General features: G+C 42.4%; 1 protein-coding gene across 2 annotated transcripts in view; it reads left to right on the top strand.

Moving 5' to 3' along the window:
- Nucleotides 1–17,631, top strand: part of TRIM67 (tripartite motif containing 67) — a 56,387-nt gene extending 38,756 nt beyond the window's left edge. For both annotated transcript variants that reach the window (XM_059715345.1, XM_059715341.1), the window contains exons 9-10: nt 9,812–9,974; nt 12,046–17,631. In XM_059715345.1, the coding sequence (XP_059571328.1) occupies nt 9,812–9,974; nt 12,046–12,111 (229 nt within the window). In that variant the 3' untranslated portion in view covers nt 12,112–17,631. The remainder of the gene's footprint in view (nt 1–9,811; nt 9,975–12,045) is intronic.
- The last annotated feature ends 1,199 nt before the right edge of the window (nt 17,632–18,830 follow it).

The following is an 18,830-nucleotide window of genomic DNA, read 5'->3' as shown; positions in this document are numbered from 1 at the left end:
TCTCCCATAAAGAGTGAACAAAGGAATCCTTTTGGTTTTCTGGTCGTTCTACATAAGCCAGAGCATAAAACATCATCCAATGACGGCAAATGGTCAGCTGTCACACTTACCAAAGGAAAATAAAACAGTTTTACAGGAATAGCTGAAGGATGAAGAGACTGATGAAATATTCACTGGAACAGACCTCTACTGCAAAGGGCACATTATGTCTTGAAATCCCATGCACTTTAGAGGAATCAGGGCTAGGTGTTATATTTTTAATTATGGCCACCTAGGTCAGTTTGTTGACAAATTGGCTTCAGCTGTCTTTCACAGAGGTAGCATGCTTAATTGTTATTTCCCAATAGAAATAAGAAGACACCACTGAGCAATCATACCTTTAAAAATATACTAAAGATTGTGAGACTCTCATGTACTACACTAATGATGGCCATATCTTAAAGAGCAAGCATTTCATCCTTCCAGAACTTCATAGGAATACATCAGGGCATTGGAGAAATGAGTAGCTCTGAAAATAAACATAAGAGCATAGTGGAAGTGCCTCTTGCTAAGTGCCTCTCACAAGTTGAAAGTGCACTCTGTTTCCATGGACTCAACATCCTAACAGGGCTCTAAAACATTTTAAAAAGCCAGTGGGATCAGACTGATGCATTTTAGTAACCATAGCAGAGCAGAGAAGCTGCCTTACAGGAACAAAAAGAGGCACAGAAGCAACAACACAAAAGATGTGCCAGTAAATACCAGTTCACATTAGTTTAACTGCAGGAAATGGCAGAGACACAGCAGATGTGCCCCATACCCAGGGTGTAGAGTCCCTGAAGTTCATTGCAATGGATCTGTTCCCTGGCAAGGTTCTTCGGTAAGGAGATGTACCCACTACATGCGCAAACTATTCCAAAACCTGTATTGAATTGTAAAGAAGGCAAAAATAAAGTCCCTAAGAAGAACTCATGTCTGAAATGTGCAACAGGTAAATAACTGACAGTGGGAAGGGAAAAGCCTCAAAAGGCTTCTTGAGAACCTGGACATAAGGAAGCATTTCTTTACTGTCTGAGCCCTCAAGGTCTGGAATAGCCTGCCATCGGAGGTGGTTCAAGCACCTACTTTGAATGCCTTCAAGAGAAATTTGGATGCTTATCTTGCTGGGATCCTATGACCCCAGCTGACTTCCTGCCCCTGGGGCAGGGGGCTGGACTTGATGATCTTCTGAAGTCCCTTCCAGGCCTAATGTCTATGAAATCTATGAAAACCATTTGGGTCAATGTCCATTGAAGTCAGAAGACATCTTCAGTGATTCCAGAGGGTTTTGGACCAGACTATGAGTGAAGGCAAGTAGCAACAAAGAACTGAAGAATATCAGCTTTACCAATAAAAACCAGACAGTTCCAAGTTATTGTGAAGTAAGCTTATAATATAAATATTGACTAGCTTGGTTGCTTAACCCATTGTAAAATATGAAATGTTAGGACTTGTCTTACAATAACCACAAAGTTTCCTGCAACTTTCTAAAGCCAAAACTTCCAGACCTGAGGGAATTGGCCTTACCTCAGATGAATAGGCTCCACTAGCAGAGACACTATTCTCAGAGGCCAAATTACTGTATATTTGCTTTGGAGGAGTAGTACCTTGCAGGGTTATTCACAGACTAAGATACAGTACTACTTAGTGGTTCTGATCCTGTCAGTACTGATTTACATGCTTAACTTGAGCCTCACATGTAAACACATGTCTTCAGGACTGGGATCAGTGTTAGTGAGGGGGAAAGGACTGCCACCTAATTAGTCATAGAAGACACTAGGTTCTTATCTAACAGGTATGCTTTTAGGTGTCTAGACAAATTATAAACAACAGTTGCAGTTTCTCTTTAAGGGTTCATTGCTGATTAAGTGGCTTCATATACAAAGTAATGCTGAACATTAGCACTGTGTTATAAAAGGCAATTCCCACCCTTCCCAAAATATTTCATTTTGTTTTGTACATAAATGTGGCTTAACAAGAAGCATTTTGCATGTGCATAGTGATCAGATTAGTGCAGAGGTTTGATAGTTTTGCCAAATGATTGTATTAGCAGAAGATGACATGAGTTGAGGGCCAATAGGTTTCTAACCTGTGAATGAAGCATTCAAGAAAAAACACCCCAAATATTAAGAAGTAACAAGGAAAGAACTGACAATCAGATGGGAAAAGCTGTCCTCTGGTGAATTTGAGGCTTGAGCCAAAGTACACTGAAGACAGAAGAGATCATTCATTAAAGCTGCAAGGGAAGATACTCAAAAGTCAAGAGACGAACCATTTGGGAGCTGTCCGTGCAACTTTCACATGCCCACCCCTCCAACTGGTGTGACTAAGAGGTTGGTTCCCCAAACGGTGAAAAACAGGAAGAACAGGGCTATCTGTACTGAGATCCTTTGCCTTTGCAGCAGCTTCCTCTTCCCTCCTTAGGGCTGTGTGAATGATTGATTCTTTTGGTTAGGTGGCTGAACTGAAAAATCAAAAAGGAGAAAGAAAAGAACTTGTTTTTGGTTTCCTTGCAGCTGCCAGAACTCATTTGTTTTAGACTAAATGAAGTGAACTGTGGGGACAAGGATCACAAGAGGTATGGATGCCATTCACAGCTCAAGACAATGGTGCCCTCTTTAGACCTCATAGCTCTGTTGAAACAGTGGGACACTCAGGAGGGTCTGAAAGCCAGGGGCATGGACCCCTTTCCTCCTTGATTCAAAGCAGGGGTTTGAAATGGGAGCTGTCACCTGTCTGGAGAGTGCCCCAACTGTAAGGCTAAAGGGCCCTTTTCAATGAATCTTAAATATTCTTTGGCCTCAAGAGAAGAAGTCAGTAGCCTGGTTGCTAAGACATGCATGTTACAAGTGAGGTGTCTAGGCTTCAGCCCCTGCTCCAGTGAATATCCGGAGCATTTACATACAGATGACTGCTTTAATGACTCTCTTGGGTGTGTTGATTATAGCTATGTTGGTCTAAGGACATAGGCAGACAAGGTTCTTTGGGTAAAGGTGATATATTTTATTAGACCAACTAAATAGTTGGAAAAATTGTTCTTTGCAGGCTTTCAGACCCAAATACCCTTCCTCGGGCATATGGAAAGTCTGCTGGTGTTTGTGTGCTCTCCTGGGTGCAACAGAAGCCAATATGCAAGATGCAGGACTGTGAAAATGCAAATGCATGGCAGTGAAGGTCAGAGGGGATGGGAGACAATAGGTGTGAGACAGGTAGTAGATGGAGAGGGAACAGGGGAAGGGGATGGGGTGGAGTATGTTGACCTGGTGATAGAATGTAGCTGGTAAAATATTGAGAGGTTACCTAGGGTTATTGGATGGCAGACAGGTTATAATGTGCCATAAATCCATATTTAGTCCATGATTTTTTGTACTCAGTAGATTTATGAAGTGAAGTTCATAGACTTGACTACAAAAGGTGTTTTGTAAATTCCCTTTGAGGATTAAAATTGGGAGACTGGAGAGAGAGCAGTTGTCTTACGAGAAATGTGCCCCCACAGGTAATTGGGTATTTTTGTCTTTGATAGATTTTCAGTGTGTGTTCATTCTGGTACACAGGTGTTGTTTGGTTTTGCCTACGTGTTTTCCATTCAGGCATTCAGCGCAGTGGATGAGATATATTATATTTCTGGAGGTGCAGGTGTAAGATCCAAGAATGGTGATGGTTCTGTTGTGGGGCATAGTAGTTGTAGGGATGGTGGAGATATGTTGGCAGGTTTTACATTTCTTGTTCCAGCATGTTTTGAATTCATTTGGTGTGTTTTGTGCCATTGGAAGTTTGCTTCTGATGATGAAGTTGGCAAGGCTTAGTGCTTGTTTAAAGGCTAGAATGGGTGGTTCTGGGAAGATCTCTTTAAGAACTGGGTCTTCTTCTAGTATGGGTTGCACTTGTTTCAGGATTTTCTGTATAGGTTCCAGGGAGGGATGATATGTGATAACTAGTGGTGTGCAATTCATGGGGAATTTTCTTTCTGTACTGTGGCAATTCTTTATGTGTGCATCCAGATGGCTCTTTCAAAAGTATGATCTATCTCTCTGGAGGACTCTTTATGACTCTTTTTCACTCTCTGACCAATGACTATCTAATTATTTTTACAAAGGAGAGTAAAGCTTCAACAGGAGGGTTCAGGAAACACCCAGCCCTGCATACACTATACCCTAGTGGTTAGGGCCCTGTCTACCTCAGCCTACCTCTGTATTCTCTTGGCAGAGAATTGTCTGCCTGTCTTTGCCCCCATAACACACTGCTAGAGTTGTTCCACACTGTAGTGTGCAAAATGGCTAACCCTGACAAGTTACCAATATTTTATCCACTATAATCCTGTCAGTTCAGTGAGAGGATGATGATGGAAGTTTGGTATAGTCTCAGCTCTGTCCCTTACCAAAGGATAGATTCTGGAAGGTGTGGCAGAAGTCCACCTCTGTTTCTCGCCCAAAAACTTTGCTCTGTGACAATTTGGTTAAGATGCGCCCCGCAGAGGGTACACACCTTACCTTATCTCTTTAGGTAACCTGAACTGGATACATTCCTGGGGGAGGGGGCCAACCTGCTCCCTCTGCCTATGTGACTGGCATCACATACCTGGGTAAGGGGCTTTGGCTCCCTGGGGAGCTAGGAACTGCCTGTCTGCCCAGCAACCAGTGATGCATTTCAAATTGGTTGGCTGACAACCAACAGGTTCTGGCTTCCATTGGACCAGGTAAATGAGGTCATAAGGGCTATATAAGTTAAGGACTGCCCAGGAGGAAGGGGCAGCAGCCATGAGGAAGACTCAGAGAGAGAGAAGCTGGACCATCTGAAACTTGCTCTCTCTCTCAAGACTCATGATCAAGGAACCACCTGCCTCCAGAGGGAATCTCCACCTGCCTCTGGATGATACTTGTGAGTAAGCTACCTGAGATCCAACTAGACATATAGCTTGCAGTAACTCAGATGTGTGATCAAAGGCTACCCAGCCACCCAGTTTGCTCTATGGGATTTCTCTGATATTGCTCTACTCTGTACCCTAGTCCAACCCTACCCCTTGTAACCAATAAAGTTCTCCTTTGTACCTAGTGTGGGAGACTTATTGGGAGTGGGTCTAGATTATTCCTTGGGGTCCTCTTGGTTCAGCTGACTAAGGGACACTACCACTTGTGCTTCCGACTGAGGGAAGCATTCCAAATTCTTGAAGTGAATCAAGTACCCTCGAGGGCAACTAGGCCTGTGTTTCCCAGGGTGTGCAGAGCCAGAATCAAGCCCATCCCTGGGTGGTGGCAATGTTACCCCCAGGCTAGTGGGTGTGCTCCAGGAAGGTGGTTGTCCAGATGTGAGGTGCCCCCAGGAAGGCACTCGGAGCCCCTGGAAGGTGGCCGGGCGCAGTGAGGTGGGTGGCTCAACAAATGAGCGCCCCCTACTGGCCTGCCACAGAAGGGTTTCAGCTTTTACAAGCAAAGGTGTATGTTTTCATTCCTTTAGCATAGCAGGGAAGCACAGGGGACAGTATCTCAATGGATTTGTCTAAAAAGCAATTAATAAGCCTCCGAGAATTCATTGACTTATTATACAGAAAAAGGAGGGTAATTGGTAACACTTAAAATTTCTGCTCCCAGAAAAGAACAGCATCGTTTAAAAAGATGTCATCTGGTATTTAAAGGAAAGGAAAAAAAACCCCATCAAAATATCTCTTTGTCTTACTGTTGCTGACTCTTGCAATGTTATCATGATTTTCATGATATGCATGATATGCTTTTTTAAAGTCCTGGATTCAGGTCCTGAGAATCTTAACTTGCATTTTAGGGAAAATAAATAAGTTACGCAGTTGTTGAGATAAACTTAAAAATATGAATCCTCAGGAGCATCACACTAAAGGCAAATAGTAATGTACCAGAAGTTATTGTTGGCTTAAAACTCTCCAGAGCTGGTGGGGGGTGAACTTCATCATATGAGAGGAGGGCTAACTAATGAGTTTGAAAACAAGAGTGACATCATCTGAAGATATTTAATTTAGGAAGCCCCTCAAAGGGCCCAATCTTACTTCCATTGAACACAAGGGCAAAACTTACTTCAATTTAACAGGGACTAGGAAGAGCCAGGCAAACTTGTCTCCATAGTTATGCCACCAAGGGAACAAGACTAAAACACCTACTGCCACTAATTTCAAATGCTCTGCTCTACATAAGAGTCCTGGTTGCATTTATTAGGTTTTGTGTTATAGACTGGACATTTTGATGAATATTACATGAAAAGTGTAATTTTGCCATTTTGGAATTAGGGGGATTTTTTTTTCTTTTTCTGTTGGAAATAAGTTAAAAGTTTATTCATACTGAAGGTGTGTGCGTCAGGCTGTAACTTCATTATAAAGTTCTAATGGCATTACAAAAGCATCAGTGATTTCTAACTCAGTGCCCTTTAAAGTAGGATGGCATTGGGCTAGCCTAGGCCCCAAAGGAAAGGACAATAATGTCAAATCATTCATGCATGTAATAATTGGCTGAATCTATCATCATGGTAGAGACTAGAGACCCTGATTCTGTGGCTTTCAGCAGCTGTTCATAACACAACTGATTATCCCTAATTTTAGCAATATTCCAAACCTTGGAACAAGCTTCCAGTTCACTGGCTGAATGTCTCGTCAGTCACTGAACTAGCTCCCATCTCTAGTGCTTTAAGCAGTTCCACTGAACCTGATTATGTTTCACCTCTGTTAGCTTCTTGCTGTCTGGGTGATCAGGCATTTAAGGTATCTCAGGTCAGGTGCACAGAAATGAAGGCACCCAAGGTTCCTAGTCACTTGAAAATCTTAGCCTACAACTATTAATAAACCAAACCAAACATTTTGTTTCTTCCTCAGCGTGTCATGTCACAGACAGTTCAGGGAGCCATGCTGACTCATGCACTTGGCAGTATACCAGCCTTATTCATATCAGTCAGAAGTGCTTATTATTTTTTAGACCCTGGCCTGCACCTAGAACAGTGGCCATTCTGTTTTTTGGCAGGGATACCTAAATTATAATAAGAATGTGTGTTGTACCAGTGATTCAGAAAAAATTGGGGTTGGGCCAGTCTAATAGGGAGGCAAAAGGCTCCTGTAATTTTAAGAAAGAAACAGCAGCAAATAGAGCCAAGACAGCTGAACAGGGGCTGGCTGCAAGAGGAAAGGCAGCAAGGAAATGATGCTGGCTAGCGAACCCAGAAACAGGCATGGGTGAACTGGGTGGCCGCCCAGGGTCTGGACAGAAAGGAGGCCCAAAAATGAAAAAAAAAAAATTACAATTGCAAAAAAAAGTTTTAATATTGAGCATGTACATATACCTAATCCTGCATTTTTATTTCCACAAATTCGGTTTATTTGTATAAATGGTAAGTTTTTTTTTCTGTTGTCCGATTATTATTATCATTATCTCTGGCAAAGTGGGGCCCAATACTAAAAGTTTGCCCAGGGCCATCAGGAAATTTATTAGGGGGACACAGCAAGGGATTGGAGATAGCAAGGGACTGCTCTGTTCACCAGGGTGCCTACGGAGGTAACAAGGAACAATGGTCACACACTGACAAAGAGCAGATTTAGGAAAGATATTGGGAAAAACTTCTTCACAGTAAGGGTGGCCAAAATTTGGAATGGGCTTCCAAGGGAGGTGGTGTTCCCCCTTACCTTGGGGGTCTTTAAGAGAAGGCTGGATAGGCATCTAGCTGGGGTCATCTGACCCCAACACTCTTTCCTGCCTAGGCAGGGGGTTGGACTTGATCTGTTGAGGTCCCTTCTAACCCTGGCATCTATGAATCTATGAGTCTAGGTATGGCACTGCTGCCTAGGTCATGAGCTGCCCATTTAGGTAAAAGGGTACTCCTGCAGCCAGTCAAGGGGAGCCACCTGATTGGAAGGGGGCAGAGCTCAGGGAGCATATAAACCTGGGTCTGAGCCAGGGCAGGCAGTCCAGCCTAGAAGGCTACAGAGGAAAGTGCTTCTGGCCAGAAAGGCTGGAAAGTGCTGGTTCCTATGTTGCCCTAGAAATGCAAGAAAGGTGCTGAAGGCTTGTAGAGGCTTATGACCCATGGTAGGGGATAAAGTTTGATTATACAGCTGGTGGGCCAAGGGTTTTAGTTATTTTTATTTGGGGTTTTATACCGGAAGACCAGGTTGGAGGTATCGGAGGTGGAGGAGGTCCCAGTAGTATCTGAGCAGGACAGAGGCAGGGCCAGTGGGGCCTGGCACCAAGAGCCCCGAGCCATAGCAGGTGGGACAAGGGCTAGAGTTGAGAAGCCAAGACCAGCAGAGTGGGCCTGGGCTAGTTGATCCAGTAAGAGGAAAGGGGTGGAAGCTAGGAAGGCCAAGGCCCCAAGAAGGTAGAGTGATTGGATGGCAACATCTGAGGCATAGATGTGGCTACAGAGGAGGTCAGAGACCACAACATTTGTTCTTAGGGTGCTTAGTGTACTAGAGTGCCACTTGCTGGTGGATAAGGGCTTGCTTTGAGACCCCATGGCAACATCCCTCTTCCAAGTTAAGTAACCACACCAAGGTGTGGCAGGTGGGAAGAAGAGAAGGGTAGGTACCAAGAGAGCCCAGGTGAAGAAGGAGTTGCATGGCCACCCTTGGGGCCCGGTGCTTGCTACAGCCAGCTATAAGCTGTTTTTTAGTCTTATTACATACTTGTTGAGTTTACTGTGCTGGTCTTCCCATCATCTTTCCTCCACTTCAGTATGGCTGTTCCTACAGCTATTACTTATGAAATCTAGTATTCAGGGAATTCAGTGAGTCTTGGAGAAGGCTCCCAGGACTACTATATTTGATCCAGAGTAAGGTAAAGAAGCTAAAAACTGGTTTCAAACACTTCTTGCCATCATCATCTTCTTTATCCTGTTTTAACTACATCTTTCTTCATCAAAGGCTGTTCAGCTTCTTCAGCTCTGGTAAACTTGTACTGAACTGGATGAATGTGTCCAAGGGCAGATCAAGAATTTCTCAAAGAGGGGTGCAAGAGGAGTAACACACAATGCAGTGCCTATTCTCAGCTTCCTCTGCCCCCAGTAAGTCCCTAGAGCAGGTGAAAATCCCTGGTCAGATGAATGCCTTCTTCCCCCTCCTCCCCCCTTCCCTCCCACTTCCCCTGTCTGCCACTGCTGCTTTCTTCATTCCTCTGGAGCAGGGAAATGAAGGCAGGGAATGCAGGGAAGCTCCAGAGCCAGCTGGGCTAGGTGAGGTGGGGATAGTGGCCACAGGGTGGATGGAGAGCAGCCCTCACTCACCCCTACCCTGCCTGCTCAAGGCCCAGAAAAGGGGACACCCTCCTCCCCCCCGCCCCATTCATCCCTGCTGCCATTGTCCCCATCCCCAGTTGAGCCTGACTCCTAGCCAGCAGGCAGGACTGGCTTAGGTGCTGCCCCACCCCTGGGACAGTGGGGAAAGTCAGGCAGGGAAGGGAGGAGAAGGGGCAGAAAGGGGCATGCCTTTGAGCAGAAAGGAGAAGGGAAGGAACATTTTTCACCTGCTTTAGGGACTTTAAAAACACCTGGAGACTCCCATGGTGCTGCCCAATCCAAAAGGGGGTGTAGCTGTAGAACTGCACCCCCTCTAGATCCACCCCGAATGTGCCGTGGTAGATCTTTGCTGCCCTGTACTACCTATGCTAAGTGAAAAATGGAAACTTCGCATACAGATACAGCTATTAACAAATACTCTTAAAATAATACTACTTTCAAAAGGGTGTGATATTTTCCTTCCACTTCAATAAGAGGGGCATTATTAAACTAACTTTGGTGCAATCTAATCATCTGCTTCCACTAAAGTAGCCAGTATGGTCCCTTTGTTTTTCAGGACAGAAGGGGGTGTTTCTAAAGGTGCCACTGTTGGTGTTCTCCTGGACCTAAATAAGCATAACCTGACCTTTTATATAAATGGGCAGCAGCAAGGACCTACAGCATTTGAAAATGTGGAAGGGGTCTTCATGCCTGCCTTGAGCCTCAACCGAAATGTACAGGTAAATCTTCCCCTTTTCAATTAAGTCATTGTGCATGTTAACTAAGGACAAATCTGACTGCCTGTCGATAAGTATTGCATGACAGATACAGCTCTTATGGATCAGTATGGATGGACTGTCCTAGTTTTGTTTGCGTAGGGGTTAGCACCACTTTAAAAGGAAGGAAGGAATTTCAATTTTAGTATTGCGACCCAGATATAGGGTAATGAGACCTTAAATATAATAGATACATACACAAATTTATTTCCCAAATGGTTTTGCTGCGCTGCTGCTCCAGCCAAGAAAGCAGCAGTATTCTAAGGCAGTGCTGCAGCCTTGACTAAAAGTAGTAGTTTCCTAAATACCCTATTTCATATGTTTGGCAATAATTAACCTTGAAGAGTGAGTACAATTTCCATGGTACGATGGTAAATAGAGCAAAGGAGAAGTAGGTTAAAAAATACTTTCTTCCGCAGGGAAGACCCAATTAACTCTGTAGCTTCACTCTGACTACACAAAATGTATAAATGGCTCTGTGCCTTTATACTGCTGGAAAGAGAATCAGGGCCTTGATGTACTGAAACCTTTTAGTGAACCATCACCCTGAAAGCTGGAAGGATTCACTAAATGTCAGCTTTGTCCCACAATGACCAACAGTGGCAGATTAGTTAAGGATGCAAAATGCTCTAAACTAAAGACAATCTGCATGGCATAGTAATAATGTAACTGTTACTACAATGTATCATTGTAATGTAATAGTTACAATGATAGAATTGTTCCTAGTGGTGACCAAGCAACCACATAAAGACGGAGGTCTTATTGTAACAGGGTTCTATACCCAGAGAGAACACAACAACGTTTTAAAGGTATTTTAAAAAGGTTTTCACATATGCAGCTGGGTGCCTATTGGTATTTTTAAAATCATGCCTAACTCCCACTTTCTTCATAAAAAGAACCACTAAGTTCCTATCTGCCTTTTTTTAGGTGACTCAGTACTGTTAAAAATCTGGCCATTGTCCTTATCTCCCAGAGCCTACAATTGAGGTACATAGACAATAACAGACAAATGACCACAAAGTTACCTCATTTATTAATTAAGTGGGGTTTTTTGGTGTTACACTGCTGCTGCTTTAGTGTGCCCTCTATCTGTTCTTCCTGCCTGACACACACCGTTGTAGAAGGGCAAAAGCCCTTCATGAGTTCAAGCTTTTGAGAGCTTTTAGATGGTACTTGGATACTATGGTGAGAGGTAGACAAGGTTCTTTGGGTAAGTCTGGTATCTTTTATTAGACCAACTCAAATAGTTGGAAAAATTCTTCTTTGCAAGCTTTTCGGTATAAATATCCTTCGTTAAGCTGAGGAAGGATCTGCGGTTGGTGTGTGCTCTTCCTGCATGGAATGAAGAGGAAGATCACACACCAACTGCAGCTGCCTCCTCAGCCTGACTAAGGGTATTTGTACCCGAAAGCTTGCAAAGAAGACTTTTTCCAACTATTTGAATTGGTCTAATAAATATCAGATTTACCCAAAGAACCTTGTCTACCTATGTCCTTAGACCAACGCGGCTACAACCTACACCCCTGTAACATGGTGAGAGGTGTCATTCTAGAGATCTGGCTATAGTGAGACTAGTAAAATTCCTTCTCTCCTGCCCTGACAGCTCAGCAAGGAGGGGTCAACAATTTTCCTTTAGTTAATTCAGGAGACCTTCTACCCAAGTGAAAGCTGATTTGGTTAATCTGCAAGGTACATGTCCACCCTGTCTTCTGCCCTTCTCTATTTCCCCAGAATGCTTTAGGCATTGTTACCTCTCTTGCTGGTAGGTGGCAGCAGCTGGGTTAAAGGTAGCTCACCAGTGGCTATTAAACTGGGGGGAAAACATACATACCTGGGTTCTAGACTCTGAGAAGAGAACCATCTGTATTTTAGGGCTTCACTCTGGCACCATCTATCACTGCACCAGGCCACAAATCCCAGTTCCTCAGTCACCCAGACCTTCTAGCATGGCACCTATTCTCAGCCTTCACAAATGATTTGCAATGAAGCTCTGATTTGTGTTTCAACTCTAAGCAGTTATTTCTGTTCTGCACAGGTAACTCTGCACACGGGACTGGAGGTGCCACAGAGTGTAAAACAGCTAAAGCTGCCCAGCAACTAGCTGAATTCATGCTGCCTATAGCCAACCTGGATTTTGTAGTCTTTCTAAATGCTATTTGCATATATTGGTTAAAAAAAAAAAAAAAGCACTCATCCCTATAACAGCAGTTCTCATGCTGGACTTTGATCCCAGAGTGTTCTGATAATTAAAATAAATCTACATCCCCCTCTTAATTTTACACTGTTGACAAATGTGGTTGTAGACTGAACAAATGGGCTTGGAGCACTCATATACTTCAATATAAATATACTTGCAGCTCAGTGTAGATGCCACACTCATATACTTCAATATAAATATACTTGCAGCGGTGTAGATGCAAACATAGGGTGACAGCTAAAATGAGCATATTTTCCCTTTCATACTTGGATCTGTGCTCCCCAGGATGATAGTGATGAAGGAAGAGAAGATGATCACTGAGGGGCCTCAGAGCAATTTCCTGAGTGTTCTGATGGATTCTCTGTCCCTTGAAACCTTGAATCAAGAGCAGATACATTTTTTAAAAGCTGAGCTACAGCTCATACTGGAGTTGTGTGCTTGATGTAGACACTTCTGGGGACATTCTTTGGCTTGCATTGAACAGATCAGACCACGTTATCACAACAATCTCTTTTGTCTTGAAAACTGGTTAAATTTATGGATTAAGCTCCTGCCGAAATGAATGGCAAAGCTCTCACTGACTTCAGTAGGAGCAAGACAAGGCTCAAATTAGCTTTATGCAAAACTTATGCTCATTTAAGTTGCACACATTTTAGGTAGGAATAAAAAGTACTCAATAAATCTTAGTGCTTTTTATGTGACTGTAGTGGCTTTTTCTCTCACAAATGGGAGCTCTTGCAGTGGGTACCAGCAGCAACCACCTCTTGAAATGACAATGGAGGAGAGTTCATTGAAGTCATCAGAGATGTTCCAAAATGGCTTAAATAAAATATACTGTGTGGGGAAGATCATTAATTTTTTTAGAGCCTGGGTTCTACTAGGTGCCAAGCACCTGTGGTGCTCATGGAGTTGTGGCTATGCAGCACCTCTCAGCATCAAAGGCCTTAATTTTCTCAAATTATCTTTAAACCTCTGGGTAATCTGAAGAGGACTGTAGGTTTATAACTAATATTACGTGATCTGCTAGATTCTGACCTAAGAATCACCTGATTCTTAACTTTGTTTTGTGCCTCAGAAATGTTGTGGGTACCCCAAATAAGGCAATGAGGAGTATTTTCAAATGGAGTCTGATTGGCCTAGAACCTTTAATAGGCGTCTTAGATTTTTTTCTCTCTCTCCCTCTCTCAACAAAGCATGTGGAGGTATGTGTTTGGTGAGGGGTAGGTGGCTGACTGAATTAACTTATAATTGCAAGATACAAAAGGATATACAGTTATACTGCATCTAAGACTCTAACCTCATGATCCAACCTAATTGTGGTGCTATTAGACCAATGCACCACTGGCTGCTGCCTCCTATTGTTCTGCTTTTTCTATTCATTCTATTTACACACAACTGCTCTGTATACAGAGAAAACACACAGGCACATACACACACTTCAGTATATGTGTGGTTAATAAACACTGCCCAAACTATTTTTAAATGAAAATCTATTTTACTGCCTTGGGTAAAGTCCTCCAGGGTAGGGTGGACTTCTGGCAGATAGGCCCATAGCTGCAGGCATGCATTTGATTGCCAGCCAAAGCACATCCCCATTACTGGTCACAGCAAGTGACAGGAAGGCTTGACTGGGACAGAGGTCTTAGGCTTCTGACTGCAGGACAGGGGTTGTCATAATGAATTGCCATAGATAAGGAACATTAAACTATGCAGAACTGAGCAGTAAGTGGTCTATAATCATCTGTGCAGGGTGCCCATCATTACTCAATCTTTCAGCTCCCCTCCCTCTAAGAATAAATGCATCTTCTTTGAATAACAGAAAAAACAAGACAACTCAAACTATAAGTTTGAAAGCAACTGTAATTTCCTCAGACTGAGAGATATTTTATTAGTACATTTTATTTTTAAGGACTAGTAGTGACTGACTGTACTAATTTTGGTTTGCTCAAATTAGCAGAGACCAACTGTGGTTTGTTTCTTTGTTTTTCTTTGTCTGTTTAACGCCATCTGAATCTGTGCAGGATTTTCTAGTTCAGTGGGGTCTATTTTAAGCCTACCTCAGCTAGCATGCTACTGGACCCCAAATTTCCACTTGAGTGTTATCACTGTATAGTTGTCTTGTAAAGTTTTAACCATAACCTTTCAACCATCACCTAACAGACAGCAGAGCCTTGGAATACTGTTTAAGCTGCATATAGATTTTTATAGTAGAAAATGTCTCATGGCAATGTTAATACAAGCAAGCACTCTACTTTTACTGTTCTTATAAAATATGAAACAAAAAAGCACTGTTTATATCAGACATAAGAACTGAACTTTTGTCTCTACTCACAAGATCTGCGAAATAAAATTCAAATCAATTTTAATCTATCCAATTTGCAGACATTGCTGGATGTTTAAAGTGGATACTGAAATGGGTTTAGAATACTTTTTGATACCTATGTTGATGTCAGTGATGTTTTTCATAGTTGCTTCTGTATCATTCCTTGTGTGTCACTCAGGGGAAAATGCAGAGTGATATAGGTTTCCAAGATCTAATTTAACATGAATAGCAGGTCAGGGAACACTCCAGACTTATGGAGGTACTCTTTCAACTGCTGCTGTCTGTACGTACTAGCTGAGTAAAAGTGTGATGCACACTAGCTAAAACTGCAGTCTCCTTTTAACCTAGAGAAAATGTGGAAAAGGTGGGCAGTTAGAAATTGAAATGCTGTATTAATATTGCTAATTTAAATTTAAGTCCACAGAGGGTGTCTACTTTTGGTTATGTATCTGTTCAAGGACTTAGATTCATTAAGGTTCATAGAACTAAATCAAGTTGGCCTTATGAAATACATTTTTTTTACAAGCTGAGTGAGGCTTAGCAGTTTGTCTAACAATGACAATGCTGAAATAATTAGAACTAGGCTAGGAGACTAATTATTCTGTGTTTGAATACAAACGTGAAGCTCCCGTGACCTTCAAAAAGTACCTTATTGGTGCATGCACAGACAAAATGTATCTGTTCAAGACTAGCACAATGTGAGAAGGAATAGAGAAAATTCACTCCTCTTTCCAGGTCTGAGGTCATTTATTCCACTGCCAGTAAATCTCACCAGGGTCTTCAAGGTCTAAGCCTGGTTGGCTCAAGAGGTCTTTATCTCGTCATCATCTGTGCACAGAGGGGAAAGAGTGCCTGTAGAAAATGAGGGAGGGGAGGAAAAGAATGAGAAGAGGGAGCCTTACCCTCAGACCATGCTCCCTCTTTCCTTTCTTCCATCTCCCTCTGGCACCTCCAATAAACATTGCATGGGAATAATCAACCCTACGGAAGAAGTGAGGCTCCCTAAACTGGGAAGAGTCTTATCTGTTATAGTGCAGACTCCAGAAGAGAGTAGAAACTTATTTACAGAGTTTAGAACAAGCAATTTTAAATTCTGTTAAGTATAAAAGGGTCTTACTCCAGAATCTAGGCTCTCAAAGCACGTCTGCCACTGGGGGGGGGAAGGTATGGTTTGGAGAGTAATGAGAAACCTTCTGTTTACCTTACACCCTGGGTGATTTAGAATTAACCTATATAAACTTTCTTCCTATTCCTTTCCTCTACAAATTCCCCATTTTGTTTGGTAAAGCCAATTAGGAAAAAAAAATGTGGTCAGGAACATTGTCAGAGCCACACAGTGGCTTCTAAAATTCAGAAGAGACAGGTGAAAGAGCATTATCATCTCCCAATCTATCCTATGTAGTTAAGATATATAAGGGAAAAGTATATTGGGCTGAACAAAAAAAATTACCTATATCAGAGTTTAAGAGGAAAAGTGTTAACATGTAATTTATTATATACATAATATACCATCAAATTGTAAATAATGCCATTGTAATGTATTGCTGTAGCTGGTTCTCAGTGGTGATAGAGTTCTGTTGTAGTGCTGTAGGTGTGTTTTGTTTTTCAGGGTTTTTTTAAGTATAGCTAGTAAAAATGGCAAAGAGCACCTAATATCATAGTTTCTTAGATGTTCTAGAGCAAGAAGAAATTGTGACACATACAATTGTTTTCTTCTACTTTAGTATGGATATTTAATACAACAGGTAAGGGAAAAATTAGATCAAGGCTAACCCACTACTAACAAATATAAGGCACTGTGTACGTTTGCGATCAAGGAATGGTGTATCATTTGCTCAGTGAGGTAATGAAACAAAGCAGTTAGATTTTGCCAAATTTGCAGTGTCCTTTTAATAGCAAGGCAAAGCCTTAATCTTGGAACTTCAGTATAGTTAATATAAAATATCTTGTCCAGATCTTTTATAGAAGAAAGATTACAATCTCTATGAGTCCTTTAAACAGGCCGAAGTAATAAATCAAACACGATAAAAACGGTACAATACAATGGAAACAGCCTCACTTGACACTGGGAGAAAAATCCAAATCAACAAAAAAAGAAAGACTCTTGTTTTAAAAGAAGTGAGCTGGAAGGTCTTGCTTTATTGACAACACTTGTTTTCAGTTTATCTGATCAGCAATACTGTGTGTCTGCATGAAACCAGTAGAGTGGGAACTTTTAAGCACAAGTCCGTTTAAAATAAAATAAGAATCTAGGATTCTTACGTGCAGAAGCCCAGGCAAATCACGGAGAACAGGTGTTGTAGGGCTTCTGCATCCTTGCACACTGTAAAAGATGAATGTGTGTTTCACAGAAGTGGGTACTTGGTAGCATTTGTCTCCTGGAACAAACAAGCCCCTGTTACAGCTGTGTTACTGCAAACAAATCTGACTCAGCTATACAATATTACAAATCAGCAAGTCTGAATGCTTTCAGGATACAGATTGTATTCTTACACTTCAGTACAATTGTAACCATGGTGTTAGCCCACAATGAGCTTCCGTAATTGTTGTTAATGAAAATACCAACCTTCTTAAGTGAGTAAAATGAAAGCACGACCAGGAGATATAATGTGATGAAATGTTAGAATAAATGCATGGGGTAGAACTGTCTTTTCTCCAATTGTTATGTGCAGCATGAAAGATGTTAATTTAAAATGTTGGCAAAAACAAAAAGTGCAAAGGAATGAAATAAGTGTTCATTTCCTGTTGAATGAAAGACAAACTTTATTCTTCTCCCTGACCATGACATTTTTACTTTATTGTCACTTCTCATAATTATGATCAGTTTGGAGCTGGTGGAATAAACGTTCCTTCTGTACGTGTCTGCCCCCAGATCAAGAGGAAAAAATAAACTTTTTCTAATTTTGTACCTGTAGCAAAAATTTGTATTTTTTGAATTGGAAACAAACTGCTTTTTGTCTTTTCAGTGTAAGTCAAACTTTGTGTATTATTACCCTTTTGGAAAACCTGAAGTATTAGTTTTTGCTGTTTTACAGTTTTTAAATAAATTCTTAACGCATTGCCAACAAATGCAGACAGTACCTGGTTTCTTATTATTGATAAAGATCTGTTATAAAGCTAATGTAGTGCTTGTAAATGCAACCACTAATATGTAGTTTAGTAAAATCATCTGCTGATTTATGGCAGGAGGAAGCCAAGGATAATATGACAAAATGACATGTTCTCTGGCTTAGGTAAGAAATGTATCCTTCCCTTTCACCTATTTATTTTTCTATGGCTTGCATTAGACAAATAATTTTCAAACTGTGTTCCACGGGGCTTAAAGTTATGCCACTCCAGGGCAGGTTTATCTCTGATCCATGTTACCCAGCTCATCTTCCATTAACGTGTGGCCACTCCCCAGAGATGAGCTGCCCATATGGCAGTCCTTCAGCATCCCATGATGCAGTATCCCCTCTTCCAGGCTCTTGTTCTGTGTGGACAGACTTTCCACCCCTTGAGCCCTACTGCCCAGGAAGGGGGTTCTGGCACTAACCTGGGGGTATGACCTTCTCATCCCCAGGGGTGCAACCCCCATGCAAACAGCTGGCAGAGCACATGCCAGCTAGCCAGGTTGCAGAGCATGGTTGGGACCAGGAGTGGGGCCTGGGGGGCAGGGGGAGAGGGGGGTAAGGGGTAAGGGAAGGAACAAGGTAGGAAGCTGGACTGGGTCCCCATGAGCTCTGGCTTCCTTCCTGGGTCAGGGCCAGTAGCTTCCCCAAAAGCACTTCCCTCACTGCTCCTAGCTTCTAGCCACCCCAGGAAGCACAACCAGCACCCCCACACCACAGTCCCAATTCCGGTTTATTAAAACATGTGACCTTCTTTAATTTACTTCCTTTTCGTTGCTTTTTAAAATATTTTTCCCCACATCTTTTTATTTTATCCTTCAGTGGTAGACTTCCTTCATTTCACTATCCTTCCCCTATCCCCATTTCCTTTCCGCCTCCCATTTCATTACCCACCCCATCCCATTAACTCCTCGCCACCCACCTTCATTTTCCTGCCCCTTGCCCCCCAAACCCATCTCTGCAACATAGTCCCACCTACAGCAGGGATAGAAACTTGTCCTGATTCACAAGCTCAGTAGTGGCAACTCACAGCTGTAGCTCTTAATCCAGCCCCTGCTTGCCAGTCCTCTAGAGGCAAGTCACAGATGTGCAGGTGTGTGTGTGTGCACCAGAGGTTGGGGGGCAGTCAGAGGTTTTTTTCCTTAAGGTGCAACTGCTCCAGATTTGAGCTAGCACTTACATGGATCAAC

This window comes from Alligator mississippiensis, chromosome 1 (genome assembly GCF_030867095.1).
Source record: "Alligator mississippiensis isolate rAllMis1 chromosome 1, rAllMis1, whole genome shotgun sequence".
NCBI lineage: Eukaryota > Metazoa > Chordata > Crocodylia > Alligatoridae > Alligator > Alligator mississippiensis.
The sequence above is the reverse complement of the archived record's forward strand: the minus strand, read 5'-3'. Positions and strand labels throughout refer to the sequence as shown.